Source organism: Argopecten irradians, chromosome 3 (genome assembly GCF_041381155.1).
Source record: "Argopecten irradians isolate NY chromosome 3, Ai_NY, whole genome shotgun sequence".
NCBI classification, from domain to species: Eukaryota; Metazoa; Mollusca; class Bivalvia; order Pectinida; family Pectinidae; genus Argopecten; species Argopecten irradians.
The window spans coordinates 15926541-15946636 of NC_091136.1; the positions used below are offsets into that span (position 1 = coordinate 15926541).

Here is a 20096-nt window from a genome sequence, read left to right on the forward strand (position 1 = left end):
AATTACATCTTTCGACAATACTTTTATCTCATCATCGCGCTTTTTGGGTAAGGACTTTGTGTTTTAAACGTTTCTTTCTCAAAAAACCTATTTAACAGAAAGGAAATCTTACGGCGTTTACAGCGCCCCCTACCGATTCCGGCCATTTTGGATCTTCGGCGGTAGGTTTGTTGTTAGGTAGATAATCGGCCAACATCGCAAACATGAATCGCTTTATAGCTATGTGTATGGCTTAATTATGTTCTTTTAATGCTTTAAAAGATAATATGTCAAATATTTAGTTTTGTTAGTCTATATTTACACGGAATTTTCTCACGTCATTTTCAACTTTCTCCTATGTTTTGATCGCACTGGTTTTGTATTTCATCCATGGGGGTTGTTCTTTTTGTTTAAATATTCGTATTTCTGTCTGTTTGGCCAATACCTTTTGTATGCCGCTTCAGTATATACTACTCTTCCATAATATTCAGTTTGGTGGATATATTGAGGCATGTGTGTTAGTTTCCTAAATTCAAAGTTATAACGTTTCAAACGTTGATAAACAAGGGGAGGTAATGTTGATTACTACCAAAAGCTAGATGGAATTTGATGAATAATCATCTCTCTCTGCTATTAAAGCAATATAAACATCAAATGCATCTATTTAATGAATTCATATTCGACTATTTGTTAATGCTCATGCCTGCAATCGAAAAGACTGTCACATAAAATATTTGTTTACATCTTTGTTTCAGATTCTGCAGAATTTCTTCAAAATCCACACATGAAATTGAATTTGCATATTACGGATATTTTCCTTTGTGAAACGCGTCAAATTTATTGAGTATTGCGGTTTCTTCATTTATTTTTGTATTGAATGACATTCTTGTGACATGGCTACTGCCAAAGTTGACCAAAACTCCAGTAATCATCATTCTGTTCCAATGGATGGTATGAAGTCTGGCAACAGTGATGGTAATAGGTAAGAATGTTTTATGGTTCAAATAATGAACCAATGATGACATCTGATGAATAAAGTTTAAACAATGAATAAAATCTCTTTACACTGAAAAACGATATTTTGCGCACAACAAATATTAATACTAAATACTTGACAGTATAAACTTTCAACAGGTAAGGATTCAAACTACCTTGGAAAGTCCACACAGTCATGGAAATGCGTGAATGAGGAATTTCATGGACCTGTTAACTGTGTATTGGTCCATGCAGGCCCATTAGGCGTTTGAAACTGTTTCCACTCTGAATAGAAAGACTTGAGAAACTTAAGTGAATTGTCGGGCAAAGAAAACCAGTCTAAATGCGTTCATTGGCATTCCAAAAGTTCTCACATATTAATACGACGGTCAAGTTATCCTAAGTTTCCCAGTTCTGACCAATAAAGTAAAGAAAAGTTGAAAGCGAGGCTGCGTGGAAATGTAACCACGGACATAGTGAGCCGGGAGGACGTTTTAGAATTTCCATACTTTAAATTAATTTCTTCGTACGCAGACAGATTTTGACGAGAGATTTTGTTTTTCCATTTCATAAGAAATTATACTGGATACATTAACACCATTTTTATCGACTTTAGCCATCCTTGCCCAACTGTTCACTTTAATTGACTAAAAATTATGGTTTAATTTGTTGCTGTATCATTTATTTAGAAGGTAGCAAGTTATCTTTTGTCAATAAGACAATAATATGAGTTCAGAACAAAAGATACGACTAGATAAGATTTAAGAACATTTTATCTACAAGTCATCTCAAAAATTCTCCATTAGGCAATTGCAATACAGTAAAAAAAATATCTCATAAAGTTAGACTTGTATTTCCATGATAATGAGGTGAAAACGGTATAAAGCTAGTATATTAATGATCCGAAATAAAAGGCCAAAATAAATTCAAAGTAAAATCAAATCATTTCTATGGAATATATATTCAGCCACTATAGGGCCTTCTTCAGTCCGAAATAACACTTAACACAACGTGTTCGTCTACATGATTGTTTATATCTATAGTGCGCAGGTACGAAATATCTCTGCCCGTTTGATGTATACGGCGGGTTATTTTGACCCTACATGCTATATGCACTAAATCGGTCTAAAAGTTTGACAATCAACTAAAAGGGTATGTTATTGTTTTGAGACAACTCGTACCCCACACTATTCTGTAAACAAAGTGTCTATCATAACAAATCTAATAAAATAAAACACAGATTCCTATTATCATTAGGTTTGATAAAAAGGATCGGAGAAAAAGAAAAAAATCCCACTAGGGGCCACGTCCACGTGATCCTTGATAAAGGCCAGTCAAATTGCTGCCTGCAAAATCTTGACACTGACGAAGTCATCTCGCCCCAACAGCACAAAATAGCTTACATGTACTGTATATGTATACTGGGACGAAATGTCATTAACACTTGATGCAGCAAGGTGCAGAACCTACATGTGGTCGTGAGTACATGGGTATAAAGGTCACCTGAACATGACATGACAACCCCCCCCCCCCCCCCCCCCCCCATGGGACGCTGCGCTGTCAGATCCTCTAATCAACGGAGTGGTCATAAGGATCTGTATCTGTATTTTAATTAGATTGCCTATCAAATATTGCTGTTCACAGCCGTAGTTCCCTAGTGACCACCAATCTCTCTACGGCAGGTTGCTCCCATTCTGACTTAGAATTGAGGAGCTTGTCAGCAACTGATCTGTGTATAGCGACCGCTTCTGAAACTTGTCGTTAGAGTGGCTTGGAGAAGGTCTTGAGGACTTCACACTTGAAGTTTCTAATGTCACCTTCGTCTCTGGGTGTTCTTCGAGCAATTGCTTAGCCAGAGCATTAGAGAGATTACCGCTCTCAACTTGGTGCCTGTGTTCCTGGAACCGGGTATTTCCATGACTGTCGGCTTTTCGGGGGGTTTGATTCCCAAGCTGTCAATTTAAAGAAGTTAAAATGTAAGATTATAAGTAAATCAAAGGACAGTGTATAATTTACCAGCATGTTTTATTGCTCAATTTCATGGCTTTAAAATTGCACTTTTCAGTGATCAGGGCTGGAAGAGCAAGTTGAATCTTCCACCAAAAGATACCCGTTTAAAGACTACAGTAAGTATGTTTGTATGAAAAGAAAATAATGACAATGTTGAATCCGTATGTCACTGTCTCCAAATTGAGTACACTATCGGGTTAATAGGGTTCTGCATTGTCCATTGTCTGCATGGAGTTGGTTACTAATTATAAACCCAAAGCTGGGGGATTAGTCTGCCACTCTGGCAAGGCACCAGTTTTAGTTGGTTATGGGTTCAGAAGAAATCGTAAGTTTATATTTAAAGAAGAAAAAAAATCCCCACTTCTAAATATTTAGCTACTACAGGTAGATTGAAATTGGGGTTGGGGGGGGGGGGGGGACAGTAGTTCTAGCTGTTGTTAATTAATTTTCTCGGCTAATTTTTGGACTGGAACTTAATTTTAATGTATTTTGTTATATTTGTAGGATGTTACAAACACTAAAGGAAATGAATTTGAGGACTTCTGTCTTAAAAGAGAACTTCTTATGGGAATCTTTGAAAAAGGTTGGGAACAACCATCACCCATTCAAGAGGCTAGCATACCCATTGCCCTTACTGGGCGTGATATTTTAGCTCGAGCTAAGAATGGTACTGGAAAGACTGGAGCATACACTATCCCCATTATTGAGAGATGCGACCCCAGTCGCAATGAGGTACAAGGTATGTCTCAAAATAATGTAATAATGAAATCTAATCAGAATAATGTAAATTAGTAATGAATTAGGCACAGACTTGGGGTGCATAAGTTCCATGATGTTTGACTAAAAATCCAACAAGTCTTTAAGTACAGAATTCTGTATATATTTATATATATATATATATATCTTTGAAAATCTCATTGAAGTTTTTATAAAATTTTCTGATCAATGGCTTTGTTTAGAAATCAGTGATATGCCTCATTTATGATGAATACACAATTTCAGTTCTGCTTCTGAAAGCATTGATGATACATTGTTCTGATGTAATGAGGAAACTTAAATTGCCATGATCATATTCAAACTTTGTATACATCATGGAAAATGTGATGGACATCTTCAGTATCTCTTTATCCTGAATTAAATAAAAGCTGCTTCACTCAAGGATATATGATATATGCTATCAAATAAAATAATTCCAGCATCAAGATTAACATTTCGGGTTAATAGGGTTCTGCATTGTCCATTGTCTGCATGGAGTTGATTACTAATTATAAACCCAAAGCTGGGGGTATTAGTCTGCCACTCGGGCAAGGCAACAGTTTTAGTTGGTATTATGGTCAGAAGAAATCGTAAGTTTATATTTAAAGAAGAAAAAAAATCCCCACTTCTAAATATTTAGCTACTACAGGTAGATTGAAATTGGGGGTGGGGGGGGGGGGGACAGTAGTTCTAGCTGTTGTTAATTAATTTTCTCGGCTAATTTTTGGACTGGAACTTAATTTTAATGTATTTTGTTATATTTGTAGGATGTTACAAACACTAAAGGAAATGAATTTGAGGACTTCTGTCTTAAAAGAGAACTTCTTATGGGAATCTTTGAAAAAGGTTGGGAACAACCATCACCCATTCAAGAGGCTAGCATACCCATTGCCCTTACTGGGCGTGATATTTTAGCTCGAGCTAAGAATGGTACTGGAAAGACTGGAGCATACACTATCCCCATTATTGAGAGATGCGACCCCAGTCGCAATGAGGTACAAGGTATGTCTCAAAATAATGTACTGCTAATGAAATCTAATCAGAATAATGTAAATTAGTAATGAATTAGGCACAGACTTGGGGTGCATAAGTTCCATGATGTTTGACTAAAAATCCAACAAGTCTTTAAGTACAGAATTCTGTATATATTTTTATATATATATATATATATCTTTGAAAATCTCATTGAAGTTTTTATAAAATTTTCTGATCAATGGCTTTGTTTAGAAATCAGTGATATGCCTCATTTATGATGAATACACAATTTCAGTTCTGCTTCTGAAAGCATTGATGATACATTGTTCTGATGTAATGAGGAAACCTAAATTGCCATGATCATATTCAAACTTTGTATACATCATGGAAAATGTGATGGACATCTTCAGTATCTCTTTATCCTGAATTAAATAAAAGCTGCTTCACTCAAGGATATATGATATATGAAGATCAAATAAAATAATTGAAGCATCAAGTTTAACATTTGAATACTCACTTTACACTGCAGTATGTTGCATTTAATGGGTTAATAAAGAGTGTTGTAGTTAAAGAAATCCTTCTTTGTAACAGCACTTGTGATAGTACCCACCCGAGAGCTAGCCCTACAGACAAGTCAGATATGCATTGAGATAAGTAAACATATTGGATGTAAAGTGATGGTTACAACTGGAGGAACCAACCTGAAGGACGACATTATGAGATTATACGACCCTGGTAAGTAACTACAGGTCACATATATTCATATAATTCATAATCAATGGAGTCATGTGTAAAGATCCTCCAGTGAAAACAAAACTTACAACAAAAGTAATATTTTTTGCAGTTCAGTAGTTTATAGCCTTTTGTCAATTGCAATGACTTTAAAAAGAAATCAATATTAGCTCAACCAAATCTGCAGTCATAATTAAAGTAATATCTTGATAGTGTTAAAACTATTATGAAATTATGAATGGCATCAATCAATAATTGTATATTTTAAGTAGATATTAGATAAAATTCATGCTTGTAGTTTCAGGCTTAGAGATATATTTTAAAATAACAGCAATTTTTTCTTTTCTTTTTAAAAGATGTTAAAAAGTAAAACTGACTTTATACGGGACTTGATACTGTTTGCGTAATATACAAGACAAAACAAACCTATTAGTGGTATTGATTGACGAAATGAAGTCAGTTTTATTTTCCTATTTTCAGTTCACATTATCATAGCCACACCAGGCAGAATTCTAGACTTGATGAACAAACGATTAGTGAAGATTAGCAAGTGTGGCATGCTGGTTCTGGACGAGGTTTGTACTACAAGTTCAGGAGTCTTTCAAACTCTTAAAGTAAACCAAGAAGCAGTTTTGTTAACACATGCGTTGATGATCATAATGTATGTTAAAAATATTTTGTTCATTATTTGAAAGTTAATTTTAAAAAATTAAATGAATGTTGATTCCAAAGAGTTAAAACTTTTATATAGAATCATAAATGTTTAGTGTGATCAACATTTTAGAATCATGATAAATCATGCTTTTCCTAGAGAAATTTTGCAAAATTTTGGTTTTCCATATGATCTTAAAGATTGTCATCATTACAGACATTGCGAAATTTGCCGGTCCAAGGGACATGTCCGGCAAAATTTGACTCGGACCGCCTATTTTAAAATCTGGTCCGGACCGATCGTCGGGCAATTATTGAGTACTGGAAATTGGTAGAAATGGTGTCTCTGAAGTATTATGCAGGTGCCAAACCTGGCAAATATGTAAACTGCATAAGATAAATTAGATAATCATGAAAACAGCTGCCCGGATACTTTTAGCAGGAAGTTATCTTTACTTCAAAACTTCACATTAATGTTCGGTCCGGCTTGCTCACAGTCCTTGCTGGTCCGAATGTCCGGCAATTTTTTCAACTTTCGCGATGTCTGTCTTTAGCTAGTCATTTTGTATTAGAGTTCGAGTAACTGCCTTTGACACACAGCTGCTGAATTCTAGTCCAGCCCACATAAGAATTATTTGAACAAAGTCTTCAGCTAAATTGAAATCAGTGGTTATATTTAGAAGAAAATCTGTTTTAGGCGGACAAACTGCTGTCTCAGGATTTTAAGGGGATGTTGGACAGTATTATTGGCCACCTGCCTAACAACAGACAAATACTCCTGTACTCGGCTACCTTCCCCCTCAGTGTGGAGCAGTTTATGGTAGGTATCAAGTATTACATGTATCTGAATTTAATTGCAATATTGAATGCGGTTATTGTTTTCAGATATTTAAGAACTTTGTAGCCCAATTTTTAACTCCTGTTGATGCAGACAAAAGTGAAGTGATCGGCTATTTGTCTAGATGATGTTAGAGAAATGATTGATGAGTTAGGTTGAAATTGAAACTTTATAATATTAATGCTAATGGTCTCTCTATTGATTTCATACATATAAATATATTGTTGAACAGTTAGGTGTACATGGTGGTGTACCAGATAGCTCCCATATACATGATGAACACACAATTTCAGTTCTGCTTCTGAAGTTCTTGATGATTCTAGTTCTGATGGTATGGGAACTAAGGTTTGACTCCACTTAAATACTTTACAACACTAAAGAACATAAGTGTTAAAAACACTGAATGAATTTGTGTATTGGTAAATTAATCTATGACATTTCAGTAGAGTATGATATTCTCTTTAGTTTCTTTGTACACTAGGTACTGTTATTAGCAATGCAAGCAGTCTCTTAAAAAACTGAAAGTTACATAATTAAAATGTTGAATCTTGCTCGTTGGTTAGAATTGTCTCTGGCTATTTGCTTAAGTAACCTCATATAATGAAGATAAGGGCCACTATGCAGCTCAAACAATATGTATATTTACTATTTAATATAATTATTGTAGTTTGTAAACTGAAAAACTGTCATAGGAATGGTACTATTTCACGATTTTTCATCATTAAAAAAAAATCTGTTGATCTGAAAATAGTATGATGAACACAACATATTCAGTTCTGCTTCTGAATGTATTGATGATTCTGTTTCTGACTGTTTTAAGATTTACTCCAAAAATAATTTGAAATACATACTACCTCTTCTGTATTTATTTATAAATAGTAACGGGTAGTAGATTAATTGAATATCGCTTATGCTTAAGAGTTTACTATACAATTCATTATCAGTGATTTTCTCAAAAACCAAGAGATCAGTTGTTTTGAAATTGTACATGCTCTTGTGCTGTGTTATACATGTTCAATAGGGGGTATCATTTCTGTAATCGTAAATGGATCCTGAATGTGGTGTCAGTAGGCACTTTCTTCACTTTTGATTGATAAAGTCTGAAATGAAATGTGCCCCACAGATATGATGAACACAGCCTTTTCAGTTCTGCTTCTGATGTCTTTGATGATTCTTGTTCTGAAGATGTTGGGGAATAACTTTATTTGTAAAAATATCACTGTAATGATATTTGTATACCTTAACTTTTTTATTGTGTTTTTTGGGTTTTTTTTTTGTACAATACAAAAGTTAGAATGGTGTAATTTCGTTTCTGCTAGTGGTGGTGATTGCTTCAACATTTTAAGTTTTTGTGTTGTCTCAAAATCACAGAACTGATCTTAACCTTCTTGGCCTTTCTATAAAGGTATGCTAAAACTTTTATTCATGTTTGATTTTGATAAATGATGTGCCATAACTGTAATCTTTCCAATATCATTATATATTATTTAACATCAAATGTATCTCACCATCTCCCTTTGTTTATGATGAACACACAATCAATCAGTTCTGCTTCTGAACAAAATGATGAATCTTGTTCTGATGATATTGGGAGATACTAGAGCATTATAACTTTTTTTCAATCTGCATATATTCACTTGACTTAAAAATCATTGTGATAGTTGTTAGGATCTGTTTAATTCTGCTCATTTAACTTTCTTGTTTTGAAATCCTGTTTAAGTAATTAAGGCATTAGTTTAGGGCTGGTTAACAATTCTCTATAACTTAACCATACCACAAGTTTACACGATAACTATAACTAGAGAATGCAGCATATTACTCGGTTGATTTGTAGTTAGTGTCTCTAGTCCTGTTCTGTTCCCCACAGATATGATGAACACAACCTTTTCAGTTCTGCTTCTGAAACCTATGATGATTCTTGTTCTGAGAATGTGGGATACTATACTAAACTAAGTGTTGTCAAATTGTATTCCAAGGTTTAATATATTTTTTAAAGTTGAGAAAATATCTTGTGGGTATGAAAGTGTTGAAACAAAATGTCTGCCACAAATAGCATCTTGCCATTGACAGCTGTCAGTCATATCCCATCATCAACTTGGGTGTGATTTCTATACATTATTGAACATCAAATGTATCTTGCAGGCTCCTATTTGTTTATGATGAACACACAATCAATCAGTTCTGCTTCTGAACAAAATGATGAATCTTGTTCTGATGATATTGGGAGATACTAGAGCATTATAACTTTTTTTCAATCTGCATATATTCACTTGACTTAAAAATCATTGTGATAGTTGTTAGGATCTGTTTAATTCTGCTCATTTAACTTTCTTGTTTTGAAATCCTGTTTAAGTAATTAAGGCATTAGTTTAGGGCTGGTTAACAATTCTCTGTAACTTAACCATACCACAAGTTTACACGACAACTATAACTAGAGAATGCAGCATATTACTCGGTTGATTTGTAGTTAGTCTCTCTAGTCCTGTTCTGTTCCCCACAGATATGATGAACACAACCTTTTCAGTTCTGCTTCTGAAAGCTATGATGATTCTTGTTCTGAGGATGTGGGATACTTTGCTAAATTATTCTAAAGTGTTGTCAAAATGTAATTCCATGTTTAATATACTTGTTTAAGTTAAGAAAATGTCTTGTGAGTATAAAAAATATCTGCCACAATATCTTGCCATTGACTGCTATCAGTCATACTATCCTCAACTGTACTAAAAACTCTGGCAATAAGTCTTACTCTAAGCTATTTCAATTTTCAGCTTATAACTATTGAACAGTTTTCAGGACTCTAGTCTTTTACATTCACAGAGGAAGCACCTTGACAGTCCATATGAAATCAACTTGATGGATGAGTTAACATTAAAGGGAGTGACACAGTATTATGCTTTTGTACAGGAGAAACAGAAGGTTCACTGTCTCAACACACTGTTCTCAAAGGTGAGTGGCACCATAAGCACCTATAAGGCCTTCCTTGGATTGTTATCTGGATTTCTACAATGAATTTACAGATCGCGAGGCGTTATGTAGCCATAACTCGTGCTCACACAGGCACGTGTTTCTATTCAGTGTCATAGCAAATGATTATGTTGTATCACATATAACACAAAATGCAAAGTCACATGCAGTTTGATTGACAGGTGGCGATCTGTCAATTTGAGAACACAACCCAAATAGACCAATATACTGTAAGCCAATTTATCTTTGTATATGATTAAATTGTGCAAGAAAAGATTGCAGATAAACTTTAAAATATGGGTAAAATAAAACTACAGAAGAGTAGATTGAAACATTTTTAGGTCACCTGAGACAATCAGGTGACCTATTCTAATTGCCTTTTGCCCCTCGCCGTGCGTCGTATGTCCGTAAAAAATTTACATTTTCGACTTCTTCTGCAAAACTGCTGAAGCAATTTCAATGAAATTTTGCACAAACCTTCTATTAAAGGCATAAGGCCAATCAAAATTGTGAATTATATGGTCCCCACCCCCCAGGGGGCTATGGGAGGGACCAAAAGGGGTAAAATTGAGTAAAATTTCAAAAATCTTCTTCTCTACTCGCAGATGTGGTAGGATCAAATACTTTTCATAGATAGAAAGGTCTTAAGGTCCTTTACAAAAATTGTGAATTATATGACCCTGGGGTCTCTAGTTTCCCCCTGGGGAAGAGGTCAAGTTAACTATAGTTTATATAGGGAAAACACATTTATGAGCATTTTTTGCTCAATTTTCATTGGAAACGAGTCAAACTTGGTTAGAATTATTAGCCTTAAATAGCATTTTAACATCATATCCATATTGGTCCAGGCCTACCCCCTGGGGGCAGAGGGGCTGGGCCAAAAAAGGTCAAATAGGCTAAAACTTCAAAAATATTCTTCTAAAATTCTGAAAATGGTAGAATCAAATACACTTTATAGATGAAAAGGTCTTAAAGTTTGTTTTATAAAAATTGTGAATTATATGACCTTGGGGTCTTGTGTTTCCCCTTGGGGAGGGGTCAAGTTTACTTTAGTTTATATAGGAAAAACATATTTGTGAACATTATTTGCCCAATTTTCAAGGAAATTAGTCGCATTTTATTAGAATTATTAGCCTAAGATATAGCATTTTAACATCCATATCCGTCCTCTATGACCCCATGGGGGACCAGAGGGGCAGGACCAACCAGGGTCAAAATGATTAAAATTTCAAAAAATACCTCTAAGTTCACAGGTTTGATGGAAGCAAATACTCTTCATAGTCTAAAAAGTCAAATTTATAAATCACTGACCAACTTCAAGGCCCAGCATATAGTGTTTATATTCCAACTCAGGTGACCGTTAAGGCCCATGGGCCTCTTGTATTTATTTATTTATTACAGTAATCATTCCTCATAATAATAATGGGGGCTAAGTATTCACACACCCAAAATGGTGTGTTTGAGAGTACGCTTATGAAAAAATGGTCATTTTTGACGTTCAGCAATTGAGGGCAGACTGAAGTGTTATCATATGTTGCTTATGCTTAGTGGCCATTAGTGAAATATCCCAAGAAGGTTTCCCACATACTTTACAGGGATATCCCACGATTGATAGGACCTGTAGGCATTCAAATGGAAGCCAAAAATTACAGATTTTGTTAAATGATTTTCTGTTTCAGTTGCAAATCAACCAGTCTATTATATTTTGTAACTCCACAAATCGTGTAGAACTCTTAGCCAAAAAGATCACAGAACTTGGTTACTCCTGTTTCTACATTCATGCCAAGATGAACCAGCAGCACAGAAACCGTGTATTCCACGACTTCAGACAAGGACTCTGTAGGAATCTGGTATGCTCAGGTAAATAAAATCTACATAATAATAAGCTTTTAAGTTACAATTCAAAGCCCAATTTAAGTTTTCTCATTTTAGAAAATTGGTAAAGATAATTTTTGATTTCACAAGGTATTTCTTGTATACCAGAATAGCAGTAGTCACTCTTCTTAGTTTCACCAGAAATAGTTTGTTTTAGTTATTTCCCCTTTGATGGAAACTAGATTATGTTGTCGTTAGGAAAAGTGATGGTCTGACACTGTCTGCCATAAATGATACTATTGATATTATTCATTTTCTTTTCTTTTCAGATTTGTTCACGAGAGGAATTGACATCCAGGCAGTGAACGTTGTTATAAACTTTGACTTCCCCAAGCATTCAGAAACATATCTCCACAGGATTGGGAGATCCGGTCGATACGGCCATCTTGGGGTCGCTATCAATCTCATCACATATGATGACAGGTAAAACAATAGCAACCCAGCCTCATTACATAACTTGTTGATTCTTTATCTATGTGTTTTAAATGTCAAAGTAAAATATGAATAGAAAATATATCAAACAACTTCAGTGACTTAAAGGTTAAGATGACAACAGGATGAAAAAAATACCATTTGTCTAAATCTCAACTTGAAATGGTTTAGAAAAATTGCAGAATTATGTCTCTTCATCTGTATTTGATAATAGTTAAATTTAATTGTAACACATTGTCATAAGTCAGTTTTAAGTTTGACTGTTTTTAGAAATTATAAACGTGCAACTCTGACAAAATTCTCATTTTTTTGAAAATAATGGTGATGTGAATTAAGATAGTTTTAACATTTATTAACATGGGCATATTTTGTTTACTTTTCTCTTTGTAAATATAATAGTATACCAAATGGATGAACATGACTAAACTATTGCATGTATTGGTGTTGTAGATTTTCACTACACAGAATCGAGAGTGAGCTGGGCACAGAGATCAAACCAATCCCTAAGAATATAGACAAGTCCTTGTATGTGGCAGAGTTTCACCAAGAAAGAGATGATGATGAAGACATCCCCAACAGCTCTAATGGGGCTAAAGGAGGACAGTGATCCACACTCCATACATTTATCTATCTCCAGGGCACCACCGGCTTTGAACTGTAGTACAGACAAGTGGGTGTTCCTGGCAGAGAAGGATAGATTTACTTTGATCCGAAACTGTCTCTGCAGTTCTGAATAGAAAGGACAAACCTGCAGTTAAAAGTTTTAAGCCAACTTTTCAACTGACAATTTGTTTAGAGACTTTTAGGTGAGGTGTTGTTGGAGACATCTCGCCACCCAGGATTCCATCCTTATCATGTGCTAAGTGAGGATGGTTACAGTCCTAAAACGTAGTGCTCATTTGACAAGAATTTCTAAATTATATTTGTGTCTACCTGAAAATTCCTACAATATTTCCAACATTGATGTTCCCTGTGTTTTGTCATGTGTCATCTTATGATTAAAGTAAATGATTTTACCAATGATAAACTCTAAAACTCGAATAGCTAGTCATCTGCATGAGATATGAGAGGATTTTATTGACTATGTGAATTTACACTTCAACTAATTCCCTGTAACACCAAACAAGGACATTGTAATACGGACTCATCAGACCAGTTAAAGTGGAGGTTTTATCTGATGTTGTCTGGTCTGGCAGAAATTTCTTTTAGAATTATTATAAAAATACAATGCCCTGTTTAATAACTTTTAAAACAGAAAGCAATGTTGAAGCATATCGTCAAATAGTAAAAGATGGGTAGCAGTTTGCCATTTTATTTTAACATTGAAACCATGACAAAACATCGGGAATACTTTATGTTGATGAAAGGAAATGTTATGTAATTAATGTTTTCTGATTTTGTACAGTTTTAGACGGGCAGAGCTAGCTGTCTGTGTTGACGTTGCTAAGCAGCCATCATCATATCAAGGTTTTGTTCAGACAGGCCATTTGTTAAGTGAAAATCGTTGTTGACAATTTGTTGCTGGACAAAAACTGTCTTCATAGACATTCATCTTGTACAATGTAACACCCCATCCACTACTGCCAACTCATATCGCCCACCATAGAAACCATGCGTGTCTGTGTCCAGGTATGAAAACCGTGAGAGAGAGATGAAATAGTGTGATGCATTGGTTTGAAGTTTGTTGGAGGTTAGGTATAATTCTATTGTTTAACCAAAAGATAAACCAATTCTTTGCAAAAAAGGCTGCTGGTTTGTTGCCTAAATATACACAGAAAGCATGGTTCTATAAATGTAATTCTAAATGACCAGATTTACATACACACTTGATAAAACCATGGTAAAAACTTGACTAGGTCTTGATTCACGACTTGTGCATTGTTATCGCATGACTTAGGTAATGCATAACAAATATTCATATTCAGGTATTCTACCTAATCAACCAAGATCGATTACAAAAGAGAGGTTTTGGAAAGTTAGCACATCTTGCACATAAGTTTACCTAGTTCTAGATGCCTTATATACACCAACCATCATTTAAATGAAAGTCCACATTACTTGGTGTTTTGCTCTGATCATGTTTTTGTGAATGGCACTGAAATGAATATCAAGACCGCTAGAAAAGGAAACTGAAAATTGTGAAGAATGAACAACAAGCATTTCTTATATTATTTCAGATATTACACCCAGTTGATTTGGTTTATTGCATTAAAAATGACAAAAATGAATGTTGGGAAATGAATAGATATTAGCTGGAGAAGGAGGTTACATTGATGATTTGTATAGGGAATCAAATGGAACACATTCAGTATTATTGGGTATGTTTTCATTCATGCTTTTTCATTAAAGTTGTGATATAGGGCCATATTAAGTATATTTATAGGAACATATTAGATATATCTTTAGAGTTATGAAACAAATACAAAAGGAAATAAGTACGATGGCAGCTATTTTCAATGCAGATCAAATAAGCTATGTTATCGTTCCAACAATTTCAAACCAGTAAGAGTACAATCAATAAAGTATGCTGTATGCCGAGATATGTGATGAGATATAATGGGGTCATGTGAGAATGTGTCATATATATCTGTACATAAGTCATCACAACATTGTTGCAAATTGTGTTATATTTATACACTGTCATCTGGGACATGCTTTCTGAACCTAATGGCCATTGATGTTATATAGATTGGATGTACCCACTGGAAAAAAAAACATTCAATCTGCCTGCAGTGTAGACAGGATTACATTTAACTGCTACCGCAAAGCTGATCGAGTTCTTCTTAAGATCCTGCCATCGACAGAATGACCAAAAGGATTGAATCATCAAAGGTGAAAATGATCTGAGAAAAAGAAGTAAAGGAATCCATGGTTGTTTGTAAAGTTTCAACGGGTACTGAAAGTGGATTGTGTGGGTCCTGGAGTTTGGACTGGATTAATGAAGTGGAACACCACAAAAGATTTGTGTTCTGTAGCAGTTAGTGTGGACTGTGGAGTGACCAACTCCTAGCTGTGAAAAGTCCAGATAGAGACTGGCATTATATAGGCAGCTTACATACCCAGGGATCCTGGACCTGCCCACAAATATACAGTCACAAGGATTATCTTGTCATTTGATCAGATGTCAAATAGGTGTTTATTAATGCGTAAATAACCATGATTTATCTTTGACATTGATGCCAAAACAAAACTACACATAAAATTTATATAATGCAAAAAAAATGTGGTCAGTTTCCCAAAGTGGGAGATTGTTCTGTGCTCAGACGTAAAGTGCAGGGATATATTTGAAACGGTTTGTGTGTGAGGTGTAAAACGAGCGTGAGAGTGTGATTGGTTAGTGTGTGTGTCAGAGGGGTGTTTTCTCTGTACTAGAGGAAGTGTTAGCTGAGAAGTGTGCATGGAGTTTGTTTGTGTGTTGATCCACAAATAATGTACTTGATTGGATCTGTAGTATTGGATTGGCTGGATTCAGTACCTTCAGTTGATTTTCGTAGGATACGTCTTTTTCACCCTTCTCAATTTCTTTATATTGATGGAAAGTGCCAATAATCATTTTTAAGTAAGAATTTTTTATGGTACTAAGATATTTATGTTCTGTAAATTATTATTTTGTTCAAAAGTAATGGTTTCCAAAACCTTAACACGTTTCTAATGTTAGCGTGTTTATAGTACACTGTATTTATGGAAGGAAGCAGAAAATTATCTAAAATAGCTGAAGTATTATTTTGATACGGAAATAGTCATAAAACAGTATTTAAAAAAGACTTCTTTTGTGTAATAAAAATGCATAAACTATCACAAGCAGTTAATATATTTATGCTGAATTTAATGAGTGTTAAGCATAAAAGATATAACAACAAAATTTGAGAAGAGGGTGATAGGCAACACAAGTTTTTTTTTTTTTTTTGACATGTTGATTTGAAGACTTTATTCACTTTGATTACTCCGAGAGAGATGTAGTAGATATAAATGATCAGTTGTGAAACACGATAAGTGAGCGAGACTGAAAGTAGTATAAAACAGAATTATTTTTAGGCTTTATATTAGAATACATTATCTCGGAAATCTGCTGCAGTGATGACTGAATTACCAACTAAAAGAAATATTTTATTATGTTAGAAATTGTCTGTTTAGAAATATTTGTTTTCACTTGTAACTTATAATTTGCAGAAATGTACTTTTGTTGTCTGAAGAATGACAAACCGTGCTTCAATGCCTTTTCCAATCCGCTTGATAATCTTTAAGTGTAGTCCATCTTTTATGTCACATGCTTCAGTTTGATGTATTGACTAAGGAACAGATGCTGTAGATGCTTCTTCTTAGTACTTCATATACAGATACTTAATATTATTTAAAGGTTGGTCAAATATAAGAATATCTTTGATGATTAATCTGATGATAAAATCAGACATTCAATAGCTTCCCAGAAATTAAAGCCAACCAACAAATATCCAGTGATGTAATAGAATTTTGAAGAAAAAAAAAGATGGATAAGTAGATGTATTTTACATCGGAAGGCGCATATTTTCAGACAATAAAAGATATATGAAGATAATTAATTATAAATAAACTCTTAAAATACAAACATCAATTGACATTACTGTTACGCTAGGCTAACTCATAACAATTTATTTCTAGGATTATTATTACTACTGCGTTTCTCCCCAAGACCGCTTGTAAGTTCAAGCTGTGCAAATGTATGTGTTCATTGTTGTAAACCGCTTCTTAAACGTGCGAGCAAAATTAGAAATAGGTAAAATTGACTGGTTCAAATCCTGAAAAGATGTGTGTTAGTAATCAACTAGTCAGGTGTGAAAGTTAACAGAGCTGTTTGTTTTGTTTAGCATTAATTAACAGACTTTGAAGTTTGTGTGGCCGTTATCAAATGACTGGCACTATGGACATTACAAAGTCTTGTTGATGAAACTTCAACCTTATTTATTGCTGTTGTACAACTACTGTGCAATTGTTTTGTTTCTATGGTGATATTTAACCCCTGCTTTGACAAATCAGGAAGAATATGACCCTTTAAAATGGGATCAAATAAATAGAATTGTTCAAATGATCTCGACCAAACCCAGTTATTACTTAGAATACTAAGGAATAAGGTTTAGAAACTCAAGACACTGGTGTATAGGCAAAAAGTTATTCTGTGATTTGTCATAGCATTAGGGACCAACTATTGTAAAATCTCCAGTATCTATAATGTGTATATTTATTTTGAAAAGGGTGAGTAAGAAATTTCTGTTTTGATTTACAACAATGCGTTATTTAGTTATGTACCTGTTTAATTGAAGGTTGGAGATTTTACAATTTTAAATAAGTGCACCCTCAGTAAAACTGAGAAGATGATTCTGATCCGACGACCAAACACCATTCTATTATAAGCTACAATGTAGGAATTGCTAAGGATTTGTACCGATGAGTTTACGGAGAATGTGCTGGTTATGTTTGTTCGTTCAGACAGAGCAATACATCCTACTCATAAGATCACTTTGAACATGTTTTGTGCTTAGACTTCTATGGTTTGAATAAGATAGCAGAAATGTTATTCAACAAAAAGTATAAAATGAGTTAACAAAATGTCTCTAGATAACAAGGGGTGTTTTTTTTTTGCTGAGAGTAAAGCATGTTAAGTCTTTAAACCAATTTGTTTTGAGAGAAGACTAGTATGGTGTTTGGTCTGCTTATAGGGACCTTCCCTACCTATAAGGTTACTTAAACCTTACCCACACAGGCGTCTTTTGTTAACTTTAGTAACTGTGGGTAGGGAAGGTCCACTTAACGATCTGTTATTATATTGAATTGGATGAAATCGGACTTGTAAACTGTTGAGATGTTAGGAAACCATTTTGTAATATTATTATGATAAAGAAGTTGTCATTAAAACAATAACTGTTTCATAAGTTTGGAGAGACCTTTAAGTGTAGGATAACATCAAGTTCCATGGGAAAGTACTGTATGTTTAGAATTATGTTTGCATGAGCAAAAACATGTTTTGAAGAAGGGATTTGAGCTTCAAAACAAGTTACTTTGTGCATTGTAATGGATAGCTTGACATGGATGAAGTCTTGCTTCCAGAGATACTCTGGTGTGGATCCATCTCCTCAGCAGAATGTTCTCAAGCTACTGTCTGCACGTACAGAAGATTTTCTCAAAAAAGAAAATATGAAGTTCCAAAATTTTTTATAGACAAATTTGTAAATTAGAAATAAATAAGGAAATAAATAAATAACATTTCTATCCCTGCACGTGTGGACAGTAGTTACAACATATTTCTAATTGAACCTATTGGTGACAATATGGTTCAATGTGAAATACTGCATGTTCCAATCTACACAACACCTCAGTCAGCATCCTGGTTTTAACCAAGTAGAAGCTATTGAGAAAGTGTAGTGAGGTTATATATTATTGGTGATGAAATGTTGTTAAACATTGAATTGCCTACCACTTGTACAGCGGATAGTCATTGTTTAGCAGCTGTGTTGAACTCAATGACTATCTACTGATATCATCCCTAGTGGTCCTGACAGCTAACACCATCAGCCTCCCTTGTTGTAAACTCCTGATACAGACGGTACTGGAATAAGTGCTCAGGGTTATACAATTTAACAGTAGTGAAGATTTATGAAAATGACTGTGTACAAAAGTTGATGATTTCTCAATTTTTGGGAATGAACTTGTAACACGTCTGGAATGTTATGACTGGATTGCTGTTAATCAAAGGAGACTGATGGGTTGCTTTGTTTTGTCAGAATAATTTGAAAGCTTTGATGGTAAGAGGATCTTGTTTATTTGAGGCAAACTTAATGGTCGTAAAAGGGCTAGTGTCCTGCACAGTATTTGTAATCGACAGCATACAAATATTCAAAACAAAAAATATGTTAAATTGTCAAAATATCAATTAAAGTCTCTGTAATCAGAAAATTTGATGAGACAGCCTGTGTTCTGCATCAAACAAACAATTTCCTCTTCCGGTTGAAATCTAAAGACAGAATTTTCTTAGATTGGATTGTAATTTCTGAAAGTTCTGTCTTTTTTTAAAAAACATAAAACACAGATGTCTTTTTGATGATATGTACCATGAGTTTATGTTAGGAATTCCATTGTTAGCTTTTTGTTCCGTTATTTTTTTTTGAGAAAATCGACCTTAAGAAGTTGAAACTATTATGTAATATTTTTAAGTAGTGTTCATGAATTTTTGTATACTTTTGTATTGGAACTAACAATTTTATGTTTGTCACAATTTTGAAGGTAGATAAATCATGATTTTGTAACAAAATATTCTTAACAGGTAAATAACATTCCTTAATTTTTGATACATAATAAATAAAAGAAATGTCAATTTTATACGTATGAACAAGAAATTCAAAAGAACATGTTTGCAGTTTCCTTTTTACATTGAAACGTGTACTCTACACAAGAAAGGTTGGTTACAACCAGTTCAGTGTGGCTTGTTCCAGTGTCTGCATTGTTAGTGCCTTATTGTGTTATTCCATGGTACATGATTATTAAATAGTGTATTCTGTTTATCTTTTGTTTGTGTCTATTTTTATATAACCAGTCTTGATATTAAAAAACGAAACAAACTAACAAAGTCACTGATGCCTTTGTCGGCATTGTATTGGCCTTATCTCCACACAAAAAATGCGATATTTGGTCTTGTAAATTTCAAAATTTACATTGTTCGTAACCATTCGACTCGATCCACGGCTAACCGCTTAGCTTGCTAGAACAAAAAAAAATTAAAGAAATTCTACTGAAATTCTTAAAACCGGAAGTCGGTCTCCAGCACGCTAGCATGAAGAATTTGGTATTGAAAAAGCGAAGCAAATATTTATTAAGTAAACTGTTTATCAGATGCAGATTATTTTGACTTTGAGAAATGATGATATCAGCCAGGGTCGTA

General features: G+C 34.2%; 1 protein-coding gene across 2 annotated transcripts; it reads left to right on the forward strand.

Annotated features, from left to right (window-relative positions):
* The first annotated feature begins 117 nt into the window (after positions 1-117).
* Positions 118-19717, forward strand: LOC138317667 (ATP-dependent RNA helicase me31b-like). Of its 2 annotated transcripts, XM_069259480.1 has the most exons (11): positions 118-161; positions 735-961; positions 3020-3080; positions 3469-3703; positions 5287-5430; positions 5908-6002; positions 6776-6898; positions 9734-9862; positions 11560-11740; positions 12025-12178; positions 12638-19717. In XM_069259480.1, exons 2-11 carry the CDS (start codon positions 873-875, stop codon positions 12792-12794), a joined length of 1368 nt encoding a protein of 455 aa, XP_069115581.1. In that variant the 5' UTR covers positions 118-161; positions 735-872; the 3' UTR covers positions 12795-19717. The 2 variants fall into 2 exon arrangements, with proteins under 2 accessions (XP_069115581.1, XP_069115580.1); XM_069259479.1 differs by lacking the exons at positions 118-161; positions 735-961; positions 3020-3080; positions 3469-3703 and adding an exon at positions 4494-4722.
* The last annotated feature ends 379 nt before the right edge of the window (positions 19718-20096 follow it).